This window comes from Anser cygnoides, chromosome 1 (genome assembly GCF_040182565.1).
Source record: "Anser cygnoides isolate HZ-2024a breed goose chromosome 1, Taihu_goose_T2T_genome, whole genome shotgun sequence".
In the NCBI taxonomy this organism is placed as follows: domain Eukaryota; kingdom Metazoa; phylum Chordata; class Aves; order Anseriformes; family Anatidae; genus Anser; species Anser cygnoides.
The window spans coordinates 101,919,054-101,942,488 of NC_089873.1; the positions used below are offsets into that span (position 1 = coordinate 101,919,054).

The following is a 23,435-nucleotide window of genomic DNA, read 5'->3' on the forward strand; positions in this document are numbered from 1 at the left end:
GTCCCTCTTGTATTGGGGAGCCCAGAACTGGGCACAGCACTCCAGGTGTGGCCTCACCAGGGCTGAACAGAGGGGGAGAATCAACTCCTTTGACCTGCTGGTAACACTCTTCTTAATGCACCCCAGGATACCATTGGTGTTTTTGGCCACAAGGGCACATGATTAACCTGCTATCCACCAGGACTCCCAGGTCCTCCTCCACAGAGCTGCTTTCCAGCAGGGTAGCCCCCAACCTGTACTGGTGCTTGAGGTTACTCTTCCCTAAGTGCAGGACCCTGCACTTAACTTTGTTGAACTCTACAGCCTGTTCTGGTGCCTTTGAATGGCAGCACAGCCTTCTGGTGTGTCAGCCCCTCCTCCCAGTTTTGTGTCATCAACAAACTTGCTGAGGGTGCACTCTGTTGCCTCATCTTTTAATTGATGAATAAGCTGAACAAGACTGAACCCAGCACTGACCCCTGGAGGACACTGCTAGCTACTGGCCCCCAACCAGAAAAACCCAGATGGTTTTTCTTTTGCACCGCAAAGAAAAACCATCTGAGCTCTGCCATCCAGCCAGTTCTCAATCCACCTCACTGTCCACTCATCTATCCCACACCTCCTGAGCATGCCTATAAGGGTGTTATGGGAGACAGTTTTGAAAGCCTTGCTGAAGTCACGGTAAAAAACATCCATTGCTCTCCCCTCATCTACCCAGCCAGTCGTTCCATCCACAGAAGGATGGGTTTCCATGGATTCTCAAGGCTCTCAACCACCTATACCATTACATGTTTGAATACTGAAACCAAGAGCTAAGCCAACCACCAACTGTGCATGAAGTCTGGGGCTTTTCTGTGGAGAAGAAATATTATAAATCAACACTTTCCACTTTTGGCTGCTGACATGGGGAAACAGATCTAATGCTAGGATGAAGACAGTGAAGATCAGCTTACATACAAATGCAATTGGACTAGTGCACACATGGAAGGACACCAGAGGGCCAAGAAATTACTTCTACTATGCCCCAACAAAGAAAACACCTTTCTTTCAGAAGCTAGGCTGATCATCCTTCCTTATTACTGGAATATGATGCAAATAACTAGAGAAAGTATCTCATTCTCATGCCTCAACTGTTGTTTTGTTGTTGTTGTTTTTCCCGATTTTGATTATTAAGACCTAGTTAGTAGGGCTGCTGATGTATAAGCCAGAGAACAGATCTTGGATACCAGACTCACAGGTCAACTCTGCCGAACAGTGGTTATTGAAAGGAACAGGGATACAACTAGAAATGGAAAAATATTGAGGGAAAAAAAAACTGCTTGCTTTAGCTGAAAACACATACATTCCCAAAGGATAGTAGGGCTGCTGAGGGTGTTCCTGCCACCTGCTACCCTTCAGGTGCAAAGCAGAATGACAAATCTGTCACTGAAAGACGATCTCAGGAACTTCAAACATGGAGCATAACGCTTTGTATGGTTTTTGAAGGAAATTCTATGTTCATCAAGGGAACCCAAGCTGACAACTGGCTTTTACATATGCCTGCACTAAAGGACATTCAGGATAGAACTGCAGCTAAGACTGCACTGAAGCTACATCAACCTTAAAAGCATGTCTAAAGAGCTTTGATGAAGTCCTTAAATACTAATAACTTCAGGCTGGCATATCTAAATTTCTAGATGCATTTTGAAAGAAAAATTATAAGAAGTAGAAGAAGGTTAGGAGATACACCATTGACTAAATCTCAAAAAAACAGTATACTAAAAATGGAGAGGGGGTGAAAAAGGGATAAGGGTGGGGGGAAAGGAGAGAGAGAGAAAGATGTAGTCAAGAAGTTTTTATAAATAATGGAGATGAAGCGTCTGCAATAAAATTGGTTTCTTTGGAAGAAAAATAGTTTGACCACTAATTACGGGGAATATCCAAGAAAGGCTGTTACACAACTTAAACAAGGAAATACGAGAGTTTAAAGGATGGTAGAGTAATAAAATGTCAGCCTACATAGCTTAATGGGAAATAGATCTTGTAAAAAGTCACAAGCTACAGATTCATTAAAATACATGTTGTTTAATAAACAAAGTTATAAAGATCCCTCACTGACTTCTGTAAGACCAACCATCACACCAGACTCAGAAACTAGCATATGCAAAAACAGTGCAATACATTAAAACTGGCCTACAAATAAGAAAAAAATGTTGGAATAATCATGATTAGATAAGGTGAACTGGTATGTTTTTCTGAACCACTGCTAAGGGAAGTTTTAAATAAAAGAAAAATTCAATGGTGTAAGCCTATTGAAGACAAAAACAGTAGATAATGATTAGCCATTAAGACAAATTAAATCACAAAATGAGTAATTTTCAATTTATACTATGATACATATTCAAAACAGTATTACTACTTAGATTTCCTTCTACAGAATTACTGTATCAGTGCAAAGAATGATTTACTAAACACAGCCTCCAATATTCCTTTTTCTCTTCCTATTTTACTATATGGTTGTATGCATGACTTCTGGCTTGCATGCCCTAAACACAGTTTTATTCTCCGAGTTTTCCTGTAAGTTTATAGTTTGTTGCAAGAGTGGATTGCAAAATAATCATCTTCACAGTTCTCCTGTGAGACAAGATACGAATCAAAGGATGATTACAGGGGAGAGAATTATGGCCAAAATGGTCAATCCTCCAATTTTGGAAATCTAGCCTGAGATATCCAGAACCAGATCCATTAAAAAAAAAAAAAAATCTAATCGCAAAAGTCACTTGCAAACGTGCCGAGTTGCACATAACTACAAAAAGAAATTAATTATTTTACATAGAGCATTCAAAAAAGACATAACTATATCCACTTACTGAAAACTGATATAAGCAAATTTTTCAGCATTAGACACTACGTGGCAGATACATTTATCTCAGAAACCTGCAACCTCCTTAATCATAAGGATCTCTGCCTTTTTCCGTCTACTACAATGTGTTCCAACTTTAACAAAGAGTGCACAGCGTAACAATTAAAAGCCTCCTTTACTACTCACTGATCTGTAACTAGGGCAATGACCCGTACACATGCAGAATGAGAGTTATTATGAAAAACACTGTGCAGTTGTGTACTTAGTGCTATTCTGTAAGGTAGAAGTATAAGAGCTAACATGTATGTGCCTAATGCCTTTATTTTTTATTTTATTAGATATTAAAGTGATTAAAAAAAAAAAGCTGTCAGAAAGAACAGGTTTTTGCTTTTTTTCGAAGCTGGCCTAAATTAAACCAAAAGTCAGCAGTTAAGCAGGGCTGCAACCTCTACACCCGCAGCACAGAAATCCATTATGAAATGGTGTAGGTAACACTGCAGCATTAGCTTCTCTAGCACAGTTTACTACAAAAAGCAATTTTGTACTGTTAGTCAGAGACATACTGATGACAAACAGATCATGGATTCAACACCTGAACTGTGTAGAAAAATATTTCCCAGTAGCTATAACTGATTCTGCCTGCAATCTGAACTTTAATATATCAACAGTTCATTGGAGTCAGAGAGGGACTTAACTGTGACCCCCCCCCTAAGCTCTTCCGTTAATTCACACACATCTGAAGGCTGAAAGCTGCACAACTCATTCTAAAGCAGGCTGGATCTTCCCACATGCTCTCTGAACATCAGCAAGGATGACACTAACAACCTAATAAAAAAGTTAGCTCTTACACAGGAGACCATTAGAAGTAAAAAATGTAGTAGCCTTTAAAACATTCCGTGCACCAATCATTCTGCAGGAACAGCACTTTACAAGTGATGGCTGACTTTGTGAAGTAATGCCACCCCCCAAAAAAAAAGACTCTAAAAATTAGTTTTTATATCATATAGCTAAGTCTGCATAGATTTTCACACAGGCAGAACATAGCATCTCTACCATTTCAGAAAGCTCCCTATCACATTTCTAGTTCCTATAAAAAAAAAGGGTGTTTCCTCAAAGAGAGATAAAAAAACGACAAAAATACTTATTTCCTTGAACATAATTTTCTGGGGCAACCAAATTCTCTTTAAACACCTTTGCCAAAATTATTCAGCCCGAGACAGGCCATTGAAAACTGAAAGTTACAGAGTGGAAAGCCACAAGCAGCTGGAAGAAAAGTGTCCGTCTTGTGTAAAACGTTAGGCAACCTTAAGTACAGGTGGCACATTCTGTGCCATCTATAAGATAAAGGCAAGTTACACAAAGCGATCCAATACTTTTGAGTCAGACTCCTCCAATCATGCATCTCAATACAGCCAAATGCAAGGTCAGACATCTAGGAAGAGAGAATAGAGGGCACACTTACAGGATGGAGAACTGAGCCCTGGAAGTCAGTGACTCTGCAAAGAACAATGGATCATATTGGATAATCGGCTTAACCTGAGCTCACAGCAAGCTTCTGTGGCAAAGAGCCCTCAAAGACATCTTGGATATTTACACAGGGAAGAATCAAGTTGAAGTTAATATTAGCTACCACCTCTGCAAACAGCATTGATGGAGCAGCACTACTTGGAATAAGCAGTGCTTGTTATTTCACCACCACAAAAAGATACTGAAACAAACAAATGTTCAGAAAAGGATCACACACACACACACAAAAAATATCCTTAATAAGAATTAAGATTTTAATTTCATTTGCTCAAGAAAAGCTTAAACTATCATCTATTATTAGCTATAGGAAAAAAAAAAAGAGCAAACACCTGCACCCAAAGCTAGACAAATTTATAGATATATATATAAAAGTTAGAATTATGAATTGCTGAAAATCTGTTCATCAATATGATTAATATTTCACCATCTTAAGTACTTAAAGCAAGATTAGATGTCTTTTAAAAATCCTACATAGTTCAAACATGAGTTATGGCCCTCAAGTGGAAATTACTTAGTCAAGTGTTTGGTCTGTTCTTTATACTGATCCCTTTGGGCCTTAAAGAATATTAATCTACTTTGTAAGGAAGGCATTCAAACTGAATTTATGGATAAAGATCACATTTATTCTTTCACTTCAGCCCAACTCCCACAATAAAAACCATCAGCTTAGTAAACTACATTGCTTCACTATTTTTTTCTGACAACATCCAACAGACCTACAGCATGCTTAATTACACTTTTGCCTCCTTTTCCTACATTTTAGGAGAACCGAATCCCATAGTGTTTTATCTTCAGGAGTAACACACATGATCTTTCCATCTCTAAAGTGATTTTTAAGCAAGGTTTCTTGAATTCCTCAGTAAGCTGAAAAATATTAACTCGGTAGAGATCAAAATGCATTACCACATTGGCTGTAGTTAAACATATTTCCAGAAAAACAAAAAAGCAACACTTGCATCTTAAACTCAGGCTAGGTAGAAAGGGACTCTTGTGCAAAACTGCCAAACAATATACTTTCCTCTAAAGCAACAGGACTTTTATTAGTCTTGTACACCTTTTGGTAAAAAGAAAAAAAAAGAAAAAAAAAAAACACAACACCATTCTTAATCTCTACCTGTTCCTGTACATCTTCAAACTCAGAACTAAGCAGCTCTATGAAGATGGGGACGGCTCCTGCTTGGATCACTATTCGAGTTTGAAGGGAATTTCCCGAGGCAATATTTGTCAACACCCATGCAGCTTCAAACTGGAAAACAAAGTACAGAAGAAAGTTTACTGGGACCCTTCTGTGCCACACCAAAAATGATGACTATGTGTCTTTTTAAGTCCATTTTTACTGGATATTCCATTGACAATACAGTAGAAGCCTGTAGCACAAAGACTCAAACAGTTTCATGTTCACCAGCATAGATGAGTTTCCACATTCAATCCATCATACAAACAGCATGTGGGGAAAAATACTTTGGATACATGCTCTTTGTTACTGTCTACATACTCCTCAGAAAAAGCTAGCAGACCTTCAGAATTCTGCTGGTCTTAATTTGAAAAGTAATTCCTATAAATTATATCTTTCCTCTATTTTGTAAGAAAAGGAAAAAAGGAAAAGTCCTTTTTGCATATTTCCACATACCAAAATTTGGATATTGCATGGCATTAACAAAGTGTTGCCTTATGCCTTTTCAAAGAATATTGCTTTAACCATGCCTTTTGAAAGAACATTGATTTAACCTACATATTGTATTTAGCAGTTAACTATTAATGTTTGCTTTCATGAGAGGATCAATTTCCTCCCATTTTATACTAGCCCAGAAAAAAGATTTCTTACCAGAAAAAATGGAGAGCTGGAAAAAAGACAAAGTTCCAAGAAGTAGGTCCAAAACAAATTAACCACCATTGTAGCAGACACAATTTAGTTTTTCAAACCAAAGCAAGCAAGTTGCAGGGTTTCTATGTTTATCATCATATAATTTTAAACTTTTTAGAATTTAATGAAAAATTTAAGTCATAATTCTGAAAATTTATAACTGCTTTCAGTTGGTACAAAAGGTTAACAATACAGTTTAGTTTAACAGCTTTTCCTTCTTTGAGGCCACATTTCAAACGATTTTTGTTACACAAGAAAGTCAATGTAAACGCTCCATATTAGCCACCACACAACATAACTCAGACCTCTCTCTCTCTTCTGGCCCTATCAGAGGCCTAGAAATGGAATTTGTCTTGAAGAAACCCTCAATATAAAATAGCTGTGTTATCCTTGTGAAGAACAAGAGTATAGCTCATTAAGCAAAGTACTGACATTTTCTACTTGATTTACATCACCAAATGTCTTCGTAATACAGAAAGACAGATATATTCATATTTGTATACCTGTAATGTACAGTTTTCTTTCCGTTTGAGGAATTCCACAAACCTTGCCACCACTCCTGGTGTGCTTATGACTTCGTCTATTGGGGGATTTGGTTCTATTTAAAATAAAATGCAAAGTTAAATATATTCATTTCTTTGCTGGGGATTTCCCAAATTACTGCATCAAGATATCAAATGGCATGTTGACTGTTCTTTCCTGAGTGTTAGTTTTCTGTAACACCGCTTTGCCTATATTAAAAGGCAATAGATTCATATCTATCACCAAAGGAAATCTCCAGCTTGAATTTTGAAATAAGGTAACACAATTCAAAACAGTAATGCACTCAGTAATGTAGGCACATAAACTTGACAGCAGCAGATCTGCAAAGTCACTTTGGCACACAAGTGCAGAGCTCAACTTCTAGAAAGCAGCATATGCGAGCCACGGAGACGTTGCCCACAATACTTTAACTTACATTACAGATCAGAGATCTCATCTGCATCACTTAATAGTTTTAGAGATTTCAAAAGCAAAAGCAACTATTAAATACATCTAGTTGGCATTTTGCAAAACAACACTGGATGAAATTCTTCATCCAGACATTTCTGTATGAAACAATCTTCATTGCTATCAAAGTCAAAATATATGCCATGGACTGTTCCTACATTTTTCTGCAAGTAATTTCAGCCCTTACCTTTAGAAAGAAGTTTTCGGAATTTCTGAGTGGCTGAAAGCTGTTGTTCTGGACTATTGGAGAAAATCATTTCAATCATATCAGCCGTAATGACAGCACTCTACGATTCAGGTGGGGGAGAGAATGAAAGCGACAGAGAACAAGAGAAAAAGAAAATTGGGGATTAGTGGGGGAAAGGTTAGAATATTTGCTAAAATGGTAACAAGTTTATCTCTTATTGAGCAAAAACCTAGATAAGAACCAGTATGGACAATAAATGAGTCATCATACATGTGCAGCTACCGTAAGTAGAAACATACTTGAGAGTAGTCTTTCTTCCTGGAAGCCCACATTCAGATTTTACTCAAGTTATGCCATAAAAAATCTTCTCATAATCTCTCACAGGTATTCTCTCCCCTTTTCTCTTATCTCCCTTTCTCTAGAATAACTGTAAAATTGTCAGCTTTAACAAAAAGTAGTTTAAATTAGAATAGCAATTACTGTTATGCAAGAAGAACACTGATCATGCTATTGTTTGGATATCTGCAACATGTACATCATGAGTCATTCTCTTACACCAAAATGTACAGGAACTGTCATTTTAAAAGCATTGACAAAATAAATGCTTGGCATCATAATCAAATAGAGTATTAAGTTTTTCACAATACTGATGTTTTCCACTAATATGGCTAAACTAAATCAGTGACCTTTCTTATGCCAGGTAGAATCTGACATCGTTTGATTTGACCCATGCAAATCCATGAAAGGGAAATTGTTTTTTTTATTCCTCTTTCTGATTCAAATCCTTCTATAGATCACATCCAAACCCCTAACACATAGGAAGATAGATGACAGTAATGAAAATACTTGAGCTTTGTCTGTACTTTTACAACCCAGTAATAAAACAGAATAAATCTAGATTTTTGTCACACGAAACAGTTTACAGAGAGAAGGGAAACAAAACATGCAGTACTTTTAGATCTTTCCTTTTTCAGCCCCAACTCTTACGACCCTGAAATTATTTATATTTAAAATGTTAATCTGTATAAGATTGGCTTTCCTTACTTTTTACTATCTATTTAGTTTGTATTTTCACACAAATAATTAAATGGTATGTAGGACTCATCTGATGTATTAAGACTATCTTGAAGAATAAAACAATATATTCCATTAGTTATCTACCACATTATAGGCATTTCTCTTGAATAATTTTCAAGACTGGTCTAACCACCAACAGAAGTCAAAAGCAGCCTGATTTCCATCAAAGCATACTCTGAACACAAAAACAAATAAGAAGATCAATGATCAAACTTTACAGTCCACATTGAGTCCTATTTTTCTTTATCCTCTCTGTTATAGCCTGAATCCCTTACCATTTTCCTTTCCAGGGAGAAGACTGCAGTAAAGAAATGGAAAAAGCAGAAAAAACTAAATTTCTACTAAAAGAAGGCTTTCCTGCAGGATGAAATTCCAGCTTCAAAAGGAATTCAAGGACACTTGCAGATAGCTAAGCAGGTCTAGCTATGTTTCCAACATCCTGGTTTAAATTTCTGCCACTTGAATGTTTGCTAACAGAGATTTCCAGCCAGCCTCTTTTTACTTTCCAAATTGCAAGAACACATTGACTCATTTGTATTTCCATGTTTCAAGCATTATGACTTTCATATTTAAAAAATAAACAACTCTGGGCAGAAGTTGATAAGATTACCCATAACGGTCAACATCAAAACTAAGAAGTGATCAGCCTGACTGGAACAATGCTATTTTATTTTATTTTCTTGAAGGCATATCCACTGAGCAACCACTCACTCTATCCATAACATAATCTGTTTCAGGTCAGTTCACTGATACAGGTGTTTGCAAGTTGTCCATAAGCTCTTCGAGTTTTCCACGATTTTGTGCAATTCTGCTCCCCTCAAGTCACTACATGACAGACCTGCTCAGTTTCAATGAAAAATATTCCTGTCTCAACACTTACAGAAGTCATCTCCATGTTGTTCATCTGAGCCTCATGGAAGCCACCATCTGACATAACTTCCTCCTCCGCTTCCTCCTCAGCTGTTGCAACATTTCGTCGTTTAAACAGCTAAAGAGAAAAATTATTTAATAAAAGCAGCACAGAACTGAGAGCCAATATAAACATGACATGTCATATTATGCATAATAAAAATTACATACAATATCACCTGAAAAGAAGCTAGTATAGACTAGCTAATAGTCTAATATACTATACTAATAGAATAGACTCTGGGACTTCTCTGAACCATAAATGGTCAAAATTTAGTAACAGAGCAAATGAACACCTTAATGTGCTGGAATATTCATTCCTGCCATTTCTGAGAAATCCTCACTGGTATTCCCTTCTTTTTTTCACTGCCCACGCTCCACCTACCAGCTTCCTCTAGCTTCCAGACAATTGGTTTCTTACTCTCCCCTAGGTTAGCAGGGGAGGCTCGTTCTCAAACACCTGAAAAATTGCTGTGTATAACAAATCCCTGTAGAACAGGTACTGAGACTGGGATAATTGAGTTACTGTGGAAAAGAGAAGACTTTGGAGGATAATCACTTGAGAGTGGTGTAAAGATATGATACTGGGATGAACAGAATTTGGTTGCTATCACATAAAGGAGGTATACAGAGATGTCATTAGAAGAACGAGAGAGGCTACAGCTTCTCAATCCAGCTGTCTCACTGGAAGAAACATTAGCAATGACAAGATGGATTGAGGAGTGCTGCGTGGCCTGTCAGGTTCCTGCTCAGAGTTCAGGAAACAAGACTCCAGCACTGAGCCATGTCAGATTTGCACCACTAAAGAGGGAAGCCAAGACAGAGCCCTGACATCAACCTGCTGCTTATTTCTCTGCCTTCTCTGGAGAAAAAACAGTATGCAAAGCTGGTACATTTACACCAGCCCCAGTTCAGTGATAGGCATCCTTGTGAAGTGCTGTTCCTTCCAGGCTAATGGACAATGTGCCCACCCAAGCTTTTCAAACATTGCTCAAATACAATCCTAAGCCAAATTTTACATGTTGGCAGTTTATGCAAAAATTCAGAGGCTTGAGATTGTTTTTGTGGGATACAAAGCCAAATGAAAAAAAAAAGGGGGGGGGACTTTGAACAACCTTCAATAAAAGGTCAAAAGATTCTCCCCACAGAGGCTGAAAATGCAAAATCAGCGCTAAGACATTAAAACAAAGAATATATTAAAAATATTAGAATACAAACCTGAGTATAAATGAAAACAAGCAAGTCAAAGAATAAAGGAGGTTCCCTCACATAATTAAACCACAGCTCTAACTAGCAGATGCAATGTCAACTCTGTCATCCTCAATACCAGTCAAGCATCCCACTGACATTCTCATGTGCCAAATACATAAAAATAGAAGTACCTGCACATTAGGTTTGAAACTGTTGCAGGGGTAAAGGAACATAACAAAACACTGCTTGCAGCTCCACTTCCACTGCACCGTCTGTCCAGATAGGACCTACAATTTTCTTTAAGAGAATAAAAGTACTACTACACTTTATTTAGCCAGCCTGTGGTAATCAGGTACAAGGGAGGTCAGAGGCACAGACAAGAGATTCCTAAAATGACTTCATTTTCCTAATTTAGTATCAGCTTTACAGATAAGACTGAGTACATTCTGTACTACCAGTGGTCTGAAAATACTGCCTGCTGTTCCCAGTTAAAACCTCCAACAAGAAATCTTGCAATTCCCTCTCAGAATTCTTCCCTGACTAAAGACTTTCCTTGAAAGTGTCTGGTATTGACACTATGAAAAGGATATTAAATGGAACAGATTACAGAGTTTACCTATCATTCCAAACCTAAGCATGTTACTATCTACTATCGTTTTAACTTTTTTACTTAACTTTAACTAAAAAAATTTCCTTTCATTTCACCTTACCACTGTTTAAATGAAGATTAGAGTCACCACAACTCAGCAGAAAAGTAAAAAAAAAAAAAAAAAAAAAAAGGAATTCCTCAACTACCTCCAGTGCAAGGTCAGACAGCTTTCCAGAAATCACCGTTATTTCCAAGCTGCTCTGGTCAATCTTACACTTGAGTGGATGATGAGCACTCTCTACATTTTGTACTTCCTGAAGAAGAGGCAGTAAAAGTCTGCAAGTGAACTATTTCAGACTGACCACATGTGAATTTGACAGGGCAAGAACAATCAAGCAAAGCAGCTTTAAGAGAAGCAAAGAAGTAAAGACAGTGCAAGACACAAATGTTTAACGACTGGTTACGGTTATCACAACTGTAGTACAGTACCTGCTCCTCTCTTTTTTGCTTCCGTAGCTGAAGACCCTCTTCCTCCCGCCTTCGGCGCATCTCATCAGGATTCAAAGATTTGTTCTTGTAGCTTTTCAGTCGGAAATTCTCTTTTCCTGAGGTCGTCATGATTCCTTTACATTGCAATTGAAAACAGAATCAGTCAGAGAACAATTACTCTTCAACACACATCCGTTTATGGTCTGTCTCCATCTCTATAGAACCTCTCCATGCACTTCCAGCCACTGCCTCCCTATAACCTGTCACCTAACTTCCAATAACTTCAAAGATGTAAAATGACTTTACAGAATTTACACTTCAGTGTGCCAGTTTTTCCACATCAGACCACCAATCTTTTATTTCACTCTTTGAGGTTGCGAGACATAAGTGAACCGTTTTATTAAGAAGGAACTGAGATTCGTAAGGCAGAGGATACAGACTGAGCTAAGAAAGCTACACTAATAGACCTTAATATTTCTCCCTACAGGCAATTAACAGTTTCACTCAGAAGTGAAGTAGTCTTAGCTCCTTTTTAGCTTAATTCACTTTGGAAGTCAGTACAGAGGCTTTTTTGCGCTTCAAATTCACATTTTAAATTAATTCAATACAACCTCGTGTTCCTTCTATCCAGACAAGACCTACAAGAAAAAATAAATGGAGACAGACACATTTCAGGTGAGGATGGTTTAACCACTCAAAAGACTTGCTTCTGCAAAGAGAAGTGCCATTCTTCCCCCTCTTCCTCATCCCCAGACTGCAATCCTGTTACTGTTTATACAGAAGAGCCTTTTTTGAGTCTATTATTTCCATGTGCCGGTTTTCCTGTATAACTCAGTAGATCAAAATTAATATCAACTCACGACAATTTTCACATGTACAACGATGCACTTTGGAGTTACTTAGCATAAATCAATAGCTATAAAACTGAGTAGAAAGACCACCCTTAAAACAAATGGGCTGTGGATCAGGTCTCTACCCTCTGTGCTCCACTCTGCTGTTACTTCTGGGGCTGTTCAGCCTAAAGAGAGGGCTCCAGGGGGACCTTATTACAGCTTTTTAGTACTTAAAGGGGAATTATAAAAAAGACAAAGAGTGACTCTTTGCTCCGTCAGATAGTGACAGGACAAGGAGGGATGACTCTAAACTAAAAAAGGAGAGATTTAAACTAGAGGTTTAGGAGAAAATTCTTCACTCAGAGGGTGGTGAGGCACTGGAACAGGTTGCCCAGAGAGGCTGTGGATGCCCCATCCCTGGAGGTGTTCAAGACCAGGCTGGATGAGGCCCTGTGCAACCTGATCTAGTGGGTTGCATCCCTGCCTATGGCACGGGGGTTGGAACTAGATGATCTTTAAGGTCCTTTCCAACCTGAACCGTTCTATGATTCTCTTACATCTCCCCTTTAAATCCAAACAATGTTAGGAATAGAATTCTAAAATATCTCTGTATGTCCATGAATTTTCCTACAGGTACAGAATGTGCAATATGTTGTAAATATTGAAACTGTAATATGAAATTTAGGAAACTATACTACGTATAAAGTGGCTCTTCAGGACTTTTAAAGGTCTCTCAAATGCCCGAACGTGTTGTATTAGATATGCTACCCACTTCAAATTCCATAAGCACAGAATCACCAGGTGACAAATGATCTGTTGTGCACTTTATTTTAAAATGGAGCAACGCAAGTGTACAGATTCTCAATAGCTTTGGTTACCTTTTTAAAAAATATATCAGATGTATAATAGAGTCTACTCTAACCTTCTCTTCTTTCCATTAGCACAAAGAGTTTTAAGAGATTAAAAACAGCAGATAGCCAAATGCATTTCTTATTAGAGCCTCTTTTTAAAGTCGCTGATACCTGACAATCATGTATAAAAATTCTGATGTTCAGAAGACATTCCAAGTATCCCTTCAAACTGTGTTCCACTAGGCAAAATTTGAACACTGCTAATAAACACAAAACTACTGCATTCAAGACCAGACAGTCACAGATAGCACTGAATGCAACATGAAAGCCTGATCACACAGGTAATTCAGCAGCCTGATTCTGCTGTAAAGACTTCCTAAAATAGCTTCTTTTTAACTGAAAATCCTACAAAACCATAGTCTCAGAAATCCAGAAGTTCCCTACATCATTCTTAACAGCTACATTCTTCCTGTGTGACTATATTCTTCATGTGTTTAGGTGTATAAGCTTAAAGTTTTCACGTTTCTTTCAATATGCTTGGCAATAACATTTACTTCCTGTTTCTAGGTTTTTCAAATGACTACTACCTGTATTGTAAACAGAAAAACTATTTGTGGGAGCCCTGAACTTTTACTGTTTTAACTGTTAATATACAGGCCAACAAATACTCAGGCTGAGTATAGAATATGTCTCGTTTCTAAACATTTTGGAAGACATTTTATATATTTTAGAGTAGAGAAAATGAACTCAAATACCAGATGGAAAAACACAAGCTAAAAGGACATATCTAACAGGAAAAAAAAAAAAAAAAGGCTTTGTAGCCACCCTAGTCAATCTGCCCTTGAACATGAACACAGGCATACACAATAGCCCAGATAAAATCTCCGGCCTCCTGTGAATTACTAATCATTCATCTTAAACTCACAAGATTAGATTTGCCTTCGTTGGGGATTTTAGGACTTCAATAGCTCCTGCGATCATTTCACATTTTCACTTTCAGTCCATAAAAGTTCACAGTTTATAGAAATACTAGACATTTATCATCTTCATTTCTTATTACTAAATTTCACCTCATTACTGTTATGCAGTCCTTCCATATGATGTTCCAATGTTTCTGAATACCAGTGACATAATCCAGCTTCATCGTCAACAAGTTTCCTTATCATACTCCTTTTCCTTATATATACATTTTTACCTTGTTTATGTTCATCTCCCACCTTAATATATTAGTTCCTTTCAAATTTGCTTCTGGCTTTGAGGAAATAACTTTCATTTAGCTCTATCAGCCCTCTCATAGCTCTATTAGCCCTGCCCTGTTGTGTTATTTATCATCTTTATTGAAAATACAGGCATGGCTTTTATTAGTTTATTATTTGAATTCTGACTTTACCTCAACTGCTATACCTAATGGCTTCACATTTTCTCGTTCTCTTTTATGTTTAGAACTTAAGAAATATTACATCCTCTACAAGATTCAGCTGTAAATTTTGGCTAAGCTTATTTCTTACTTCCAAGACAAAGTAAGACTTTGCTGACTAACCCCCTCTATTTTCTGAGCGATCAGTACACTTAAAATCCTTTCACAAGTGTATTGTGTATTACATTGGAGTAAAGCTGTCCTACAAATTCCCACCAAATAACCAGGAAGACAGTTTTTCCAATTAAAGGCAGAGAAATTAAGCTCCCTTCAGCGCTGAGAAGTTCCCAAATTCAACTAGCAATGAATTCTGTAATTATTTCATACTAGTCCCTAACCAGTAGCAAATCAACAAGATCACAACATGTGGCCATACAACCATTTTATATATCTGCCTAATTTGTATAGTTATTCAATCCAAAGTTATTTTCTAAAGGGTTCTATAATACCCTCAGTATCTCCTAAAACTCAGTCTAAAGTAACATGGTTCTTCTGTTGGTTCCCTGACCACTGGTGGAAAATTCTATGACCACATTCCGGGCTTCATCTACCCCACATCTACTGCCAGCACCTTTAGACCTATTCAGTGTGAGCACAGTTTTTTTTTCTTTAGGAGTGAAAATAAAATAATCTTATGTTGGTCATTACAGTCACCCAAGAATTATTTTCTATAAAGATCCTTTTCCATTTTTCAGCATGTAGCCTTTCCCCCAGACTAAACCAGAGAGGGGAATACTTCTCACTTGTCTCCAGCAGTTTTGTTGCAGCTTAACTGAAAATCTTTCAATGGTCACTTTAAATTCACCCATGGCGAGTTCTTCATAGTAAATCCAGGATCTTCTCTGAACTATCAAAATTAATGCTCCTTCTGGTGAAAGTCTGTGGTGGTTGTCATGGAAATGTTCTACGAATCTCTTCTTTCCTAAAGATAGAGTAGTATTTTCCACATTTCTGGATACTCCTGTCTATAGATAAAAATCTTTGGTGACCCTGGGAGGAGTTTTCATGATGTACTCTCTGACTTTTTGTGCAGCACCAGCCCAACCCCATATGACCCCCTCCTCAGTTTAGCTACCATGAAAAAAATAATTTTTAATAAAATGAAAAATCACCATCTATTCCTTAGTGTCTGCATTCACTAAGGAAAAGACATTCCCCGTTTCTTTTGCTGATCAAGACAAAGGCCATACCAAAAGTGGAGGTGATCAGAGCACAAATTTCTAGGAGAAAGAAATGCAGTACTTTTCCTCCTTGCTGATCAAGTCAAAGAATTTCAGTTTGCACTGTGAAATGTTGTCACTTATTGCAGAGACCTACCTTGTCCCAAGCAATCATCTATACAGGGACAAAAAGGAACTCCCTGCCTTCTTAAATCAGGTATCAATCATCTAAAAGAGTGCCAAAAACAAACTTGTCTTCTTAAACCAGATATCACTGTCACTAGAATTGCAGACACTGCTAGAAGGAATGCAACATGACTAACCATCAGAGATTTTTGGTTACTCAATGGCTCTGCCACAGGACTCTATGCACCCTGGAGAATTAAAGTTTCCTCACAATTGTGCTTCTTAGTATCATGCCAAACACCTATAGCACAGCCTGTACAGATGTCCTAGCAATTCTCTGACTTCTGATTACAGGATGCATCACCTTCTGATGCTCTTAATGAGAGACTGGGAACATATCCAATTTTTAAAAAAAACATCTACCCTGAATGCAGCACCTGGTTATTCATTACTCTCATCAGCCAACAAATCCAACATTTTGACCACAGGTGTATTTTTTACCCACAAAGTACTTATTTTAGAAAGCCTTGCTATTTTGCTTTCTGCCAATTTGAAGGCAACAGGTTCAAGATACTAACAGAATTATTTAAATATTTTGGAAAAAAGCTGTCAGCTTTCTTGCAAGTGACAGAAAACTTCATAGTACACAGACATATAGACAGGCATAGTCTTCATAGTAAAACCATGAATAATATATGGCATATAATGATACAAATACTACCTAGGGATTAATGCTATTATTTCCCTGGAAAAGCTTTTATGCAGCATCCTACATTTGACATCATGCTAGAGAGATGAAATAACATCCAAGTCTCTGCATTGCTGACAGTGTTATCTGAGGAAAAAAAGAACATACAGAATATCCGTAGACTGACGTCTCTCTTCACTGCCACCTCCTGTTGCTTGAAAAACTGACACTGTGGTGAGGCTGTATCTGCTTCTTTTGTTAAATTATTGGACAAAGCATACTAGAAGCCAGAAGTCTATGGAATGACCATAAGGGACAAGGCATTAATTTCTAATTTCTAAAGTCTTCAGACTCCTGTAAAGCTCAGGACAATTAGAGGAAAGTATATTTAACTAAGCTCCAAGAAGCTATTCTTCAAGCACAACACAGCCAATTTCTAAAACCTTAACTTTCTCCAGCTATAAAACGAAATTGCAAAATACGTCTCACAAGCACTATAAAATGAGCAGTTAGAGTATTTGTAAAGACCTGCAAAGTAAGTTTTGATGACGATAGTTCAAACACTAGCACTAACTAGGAAACAAAATGATCGTGTGAAATGAATGTTCTGTGGCTTGGGAAAGCTGCAGCAGCAGACAAGCCCCACTCACTAGAAGGAATGACAAACCTCAGTGTATGTAGAACAGCACGGACGCACACTCCTACAGCAGACCTCACAGAGGAACAAGCAGGAACCACCTTCTGATAGCCAAGAGGTCAAAAGATTACAGGAGCTTCAAATGCAACGTAAAATTCATGGTTGACTTCGTATAGAACATAAAGCCTTGAAACAGAGTTAGGAGTCTTAGGAACCTGTTGTCAAAACATGGAAGTAGCAAGGGGATTTCATCATGGAATTCCTGCCCGTCTCCATTTCTTTCAAATCTGCTTTATTATGCACCTATTAATTTGCTTCCATAGAATCAGAGAATCATTTAGATTGGAAATGATCTCTAAGATCATCATCCATCACCAGTTAATTCACAATTGCTTCTGTCCTAGCAGCTTTTATAAGATAGTAAACCAGGTATTGATCCACTTCGTCTACAGTAAATACAGCACGTTCTGGCTGTTCTTTGGCCACTTAGCAAGTTTGGCTGCTACTTGCCCAATATGGGGTCAACCTTAAGTCAATTATAACAAAGCCTGAGAAGATGCACAATTTTGCACAATATGGAACATCAAATTACAGACTATTTAAAAAGCTCAATATTGACTGTTATGCTAATATAACAGATATGCTCAAAAGCAAACAGATAGAAAATACACTACATTTTATGGACAATACTGAGATGACCTGATGTCAATTTTGTAGGGATGTCACATTTCAAGGACATCTCATCTTCCACGAGAAGAAAAAAAAAGGCAGAAATAAAGTGAAAATGTAATAAAATAAAAACAAACATACAAAGGTATTCTTGCAAAACACCTAAACCTGAAGGGTCAATTTAGTATGTTCCCAGGTAGCCTTCAGAAAGATCTTCTGCACTCATAAAAGCATGGACGGGGTTGCAGATTTTATTTTGTAGATGTCCCCGAAGTTAGGGAAACATCAGCTTGCCAACCCCTAATCTTCCCTTATCACACTGAAAAACACACAAAAAAATTTTAAAAAAAATCAAGGAAGCATACTCACGGTTGCAGCAAAAGAACTAACAGAATTACTTGGCACTTGGTGCTGTCTCAAAAGAGATCTGGCGCACCAGCCTGGACTACTTTTTAAGTGCACAGACACCCACAGAACTGGTCACTTTAGCCAATCTTAAGAAGTTTAATGATTACGTTTTTGTGGTGGCTTTTTTGTTGTTGTGTGGTTTTGTTTTTTAAATAAGCAACACTGGAGAGATTAAGTAGTAAGGCATTTATGAGGTTTATTAGAAAACAGTTTTACTAAAGAAGAAAAAACAATAAAAGATATATGGACACAGTATACCTAGTACTCCATTATAGGTACACTATCACCAAGTTATTTCTGATGTGGTTTTAGTCCCATTTTTAAAGGTCCATTTTAACTTAATGAGGCAACAGACACAGCTTCCAAAGTTCTGCAAAGCTTTTAATTCGAACAAGAGGGCCAAAAAACACTGACAAAGTCAGAAGAAGTTAAAAGGAAACCACCTACAAATTTATTAAAAGGGCCTAGGTTTGAATAACAAACACGGATTTTTTCTGCTGCATTCAAAGCCATTGCAGTGCACACAAATCTGTTTAAATTAATGCTGATTTCTATAAACCCATAGTGAACAATCAACCTGAAACCAAAAAGTTCCCACAAGCCGTAAAACAAAGCAGCTAGTGATGGGGAATTAAACTTTTCAAACACATAGGATTATACTAACATTAAAAAAATAACTTCATGCTAACATGACCATGTACATGAAATAACAAAAGTGATTACTCCTACACGTCAGACGAAAATGCAATGCTTTTCTTTTAAAGCAGAGATTCATTTTTATTTTCATTAAGATTACAGCACATCCTCCCCACACTTACAGAACGTGCTGACCCACAATGTATTTTCTGTATTTTCTCTAAAAACTGGGCCATTTGAAAAACAATAGTCCAACAGTTATCTATGTAATTTGACAGTTGTTGTCTGCTGGAAAAAAAGTCATCGTAAAATTTCTAATGTGTCCTAAACATTCTTTGCAAGAGAACAAGCGTGAACCTTTCAGCACTCCATATCATGAAAATAAGAAATCCTGTATATTCTTAAACAAATTAGGTTAAAAAATAAACTAAATTAAGTTTAATTTGTAGTTTCAAGCAACTTTTATTTGGGGTTGTGAATGACCGCAGGCACTGAAACAAAACCTCTCTCTTGTATCCCCTGATGACAAATTTGCCTTCGACAAATTTATTGGTTGCTGTGACTCAGCATTATGAAAGGTATGAAATGTGCCCAAAGCTCTTCCGGGTAATTGGACACCAATAGCAATTGTAGCAGCACAAAATAACAGTGAGCCAAAATTCTGCAGAATGCGTACGAGCTTTGGACATCAGCAACTGAAAGAGTTGCATAATACAGATGTATCAGCCACATCAAGCCAATACGCCCAAGAACTTTAAAGCTTGATGATGCCGGCTCTGCCTCCCGTCACTGGCACCTAGCATCCCTCCTACCAACTGCTCCTAAATCCAATGAACGCACATTTCCTTTCTGATCATTTAATAACACAAAAGAACAGTAAAACATACAGACAGTTAAACAGGTGATCATGTGTAAGCTACAAAGGAGTCCTACGTCTTTTAACAGGCAACTTCATCCTGCTTCATATAATTAAAAAAAAATAGTTTAATCATAATGACAAAATTATTATCTGACATTTCTTAAAGGCACTTTGTGGTTTGTTTGCAACCAAAAAGCGGTTTGTTCACCAAAATGCCATTTTCATACAGCAACAAGTGCATTTTCTGTCAGGTGTAACCTCAGCACTAGATTTAGTAGGCTTACAATGCCGCCTTTGGAGATAAAGACATTCAGGATGTTTAGCCACAGGATATTTAATTCCAAAGCCAGCAACTCTTACCATCTCAACATCAAACCCAGATTGTAAAATAAAATAAATCCTTGCTTGTCAAACTGGTTAGATTCTCACAAAACATATGAATTCTCCTGCTGAGCCTGGCCAGCAGCCCAAACTACCAAATAAAAGCAGGAAAAGAAGGATTCTAGATCACAGTTTCAGCAGTTGGTGACTAGCTAACTTTTAAATCTTACGAGATACTCTTACAACTCAGTGTGTTACTCTCTGCACACACCCAGGAACACAGCCCTGTTTCTTCCAGTTCTAATATTTTCAGGTTCTGTCTCCTCCTGACGCTGATCATTAATTTTGTTTCAAGAAAGCATTAACTTCATCCTGATACAAGATTTATTCTATACTACTGAACTCCGTTTACCCCTTTACTGCATGAATGGATAAATAGAAATGGAAAAGTTATGTCCGATTCACCACTACTTCCTACCACTTCTTCATACACCTACTACTACTGACATACTTTTTAAACCCAAAATTTCTGGTGAAAGGAAATTCACTGCCAATCACCTACCTAGACTACCTCTACTTTTTTTTTCTTCATAATAAATTACTGAATTCACACAATGTTTAATACAGTCTAAGACATTCATGAGGTGGCATAATATGATTTCCAGTCCTATTGCTCTGCAGCTTTTCTATGTACTGGAGGTTTTCGCCAAGTGCTTTAAGCTCCTTTTTGCTGTTTTTACAGAGTTCCCCTACCATCTTCAAAACAATTCAAAAGCACCGATATTTCTGTGGGACTTGCATCTTGCTGTTGCATTTTGTATCATGAAAACCCTACACTCATGCCTGGATATAAAATAGACCAGTATAATCCATTACCCACTTGACTTCAAAAGTTGTAATAGACTATGGACACATTTATTTTTTTTCTTGAGAGCAGAAAAAAAGTGACTTGCTATCATATCATTGCCACTTATCTCTGAAGTTTATATGGGGATTTTTTCTCTCTATTATTGTATTATTTAAACAAGGAGTTTTGTTATGTTTAGTGTCTTCACATGAAGCTGAATAATTTTCATATCAGTTCATCTTTAGTTCTCGTTCTCTGAAAGAAGAGGTGGTCTGGTCTTTCTAACTTGTTGTTTGTCTATTACATCATTCCAGAACCTCCTGTTCAGATATTTTAACCTCTCCTAGTGTTTTCTCAAATGAGTAATTCCTTCATTGTCTTTTATTTTTCTTGACTTGCTCCTAGCCTATTAGGCTCCTCTGCACACTTACTCTGTTTGGCCTTCTGAAGTATTTAAACAAATCTACTAAATTTAGCTACTTACTGCTGCTGTTTCATTTCCGCTCATGTTTCTAATTTAAATTAGAACCAATAAAGTACAAAATAGGTGATGTGAATCATGGTTAACTGTTATATATTATGCTTTTTCACATAAATTTGATTTTCATTTTTCTGGAGGGCACTGTTTTGGCTCCATTAATCTCACACTTCTTTCCACAATTTTTTCGACCTTTACAGTCGCCTCTAAAGGCAGTTTCCTTTTGTGTTCTTAAGGACATGAGTTAGGCCCATTTGCCCCTCCAAGACATGAAAAACATCTGAGAAAAATCCACCATCTCAAGAAGAAAGAGACAAAGACATCAAAGCAAGCCTGCTATATACAAACAGTCTAAAATAAAATATACCATTCTGTTCACTTCAACTTATTCAACAGAAGAAAAAAGAAAAATAAAAGGAAAAGAAAGAAGCACGGTAGCACTGCACGGAAACACTGAAGTTGTAATAAAACTGCCAAACAATACAGTTAAATAAACATTTACACTTAAGTGTCTATAAAGAGCATTTCAGGAACTTTTTCCATATCTGAAAAGTTTAATGCTTTTTGTTTTAATAGTTTCTTTTGTCAGTGCTGCTGAAAGGAGCTATTGCTGCCTTTCCCTTTCTGAACTGGAAGGCCTGTGACTTGCTCAGTAACCAGCACTGAGCTCAGTGCGCAGACAGGACCACCAAAGCAAGCCAGGTCTGAACACTTCAACACTGGGAACACATCAGGAAAAGCCAATGGATGGCACACTGATGGCAAAGGGAAACGGCCTGGTACAGTGCTGGAATTAGAGATGGGATGTGACAAAGGCACTGTTTAGAAGCCTCAGGGGGGAATTACAGTCTCAGTAATTGCGATATTCTCTTGGAGCTGAAGCATTACTACATCTGTTCGAAAAATTCTGGCAAGGGACCCCACTGTGAGAACCTCTACCTCCCACATCATCTTACCTTACCATGCCTCAATCTACTCTTCATTTTCCCTGTGCCTATGGGCACATCTCAAGCACAATTAAAAGGTGCAACTGTGGCTCAAGTAGAAACAAAGTTGCTTTGAACTAGCTTGTTCGTATGTCAGTGCAATGCGTTACTGTACCAGGGAGTGCAACATAATAAAAACAAAAACATACCAAAGCTTAGTTTGATTCAAACTATTAATTGCCATACCATTCCAGTATATACAAGATAGCTTTCAAATAACTAGCTGCTGGGTGTAAAGTCACAATCCATCTCTGGATAGCCCACAGACACATCCCAACTTCTTTAGTCTGTCATTAACGCTAAGCAGTTAAAGCAGAATATATGTCAGGGAACAAAAAAATAATAATCTAGAGAAACAGAAAGTTGAATAAAAAAAGATGAGGGAACTCCTAAATGCAACCATTTGGGAATTCTGCAAAAACAGCAGCTCGATATTTTCACAGCTCACGCCGTGTATTTCCAGCCTAGAGTTTCAGTTTTCATTAAACGCCCTCAAGAGGCAAAGCACAAAATCATCACCACATGTATCCCCGTACGAGGGAGACAAATTTAAGGATTATGAATGGGGCGAGCTCCTGCCGATTACCCGGTCTCCACTCGCAGGAGAGCTGCGAACGGCCACCGCGGCCGGACAGCGAACGCTGGGCAGCGTCGCATGCAGGAACGCAAAAAGCTAGCGCTGGGGGAACTTAAGGATACGAGGGCATGTTTGCAGCGAGAAGTGATAGGTGTTGTAAGATCAGCTGAGATCAGTGAGGGAAGATAAATAATAAATAAATAAATAAATAAACAAACAAACGAGGGACAGGCTGAGCAGGCACGCGCGGAAGCCCCCTGCCCCACGAGGCCGGGCGTTGCCCCCCTCGCAGCCCCGT

General features: G+C 37.8%; 1 protein-coding gene across 2 annotated transcripts in view; it reads right to left on the minus strand.

Moving 5' to 3' along the window:
• The window catches only part of KPNA1 (karyopherin subunit alpha 1), a 53,528-nt gene that overhangs the window by 29,666 nt on the left and 427 nt on the right, over window positions 1-23,435 (minus strand). The window contains exons 1-6 of one of the 2 annotated variants that reach the window (XM_067004330.1): window positions 18,395-18,465; window positions 11,645-11,778; window positions 9,347-9,454; window positions 7,390-7,489; window positions 6,716-6,810; window positions 5,463-5,594 (exon numbers count right to left, since the gene is read on the minus strand). In XM_067004330.1, coding sequence (XP_066860431.1) covers window positions 5,463-5,594; window positions 6,716-6,810; window positions 7,390-7,489; window positions 9,347-9,454; window positions 11,645-11,773 — 564 coding nt within the window. In that variant the 5' untranslated portion in view covers window positions 11,774-11,778; window positions 18,395-18,465. Of the gene's footprint in view, window positions 1-5,462; window positions 5,595-6,715; window positions 6,811-7,389; window positions 7,490-9,346; window positions 9,455-11,644; window positions 11,779-18,394; window positions 18,466-23,435 lie in introns of those variants that run through there. The other variant, XM_048055156.2, reaches the window with a different exon arrangement.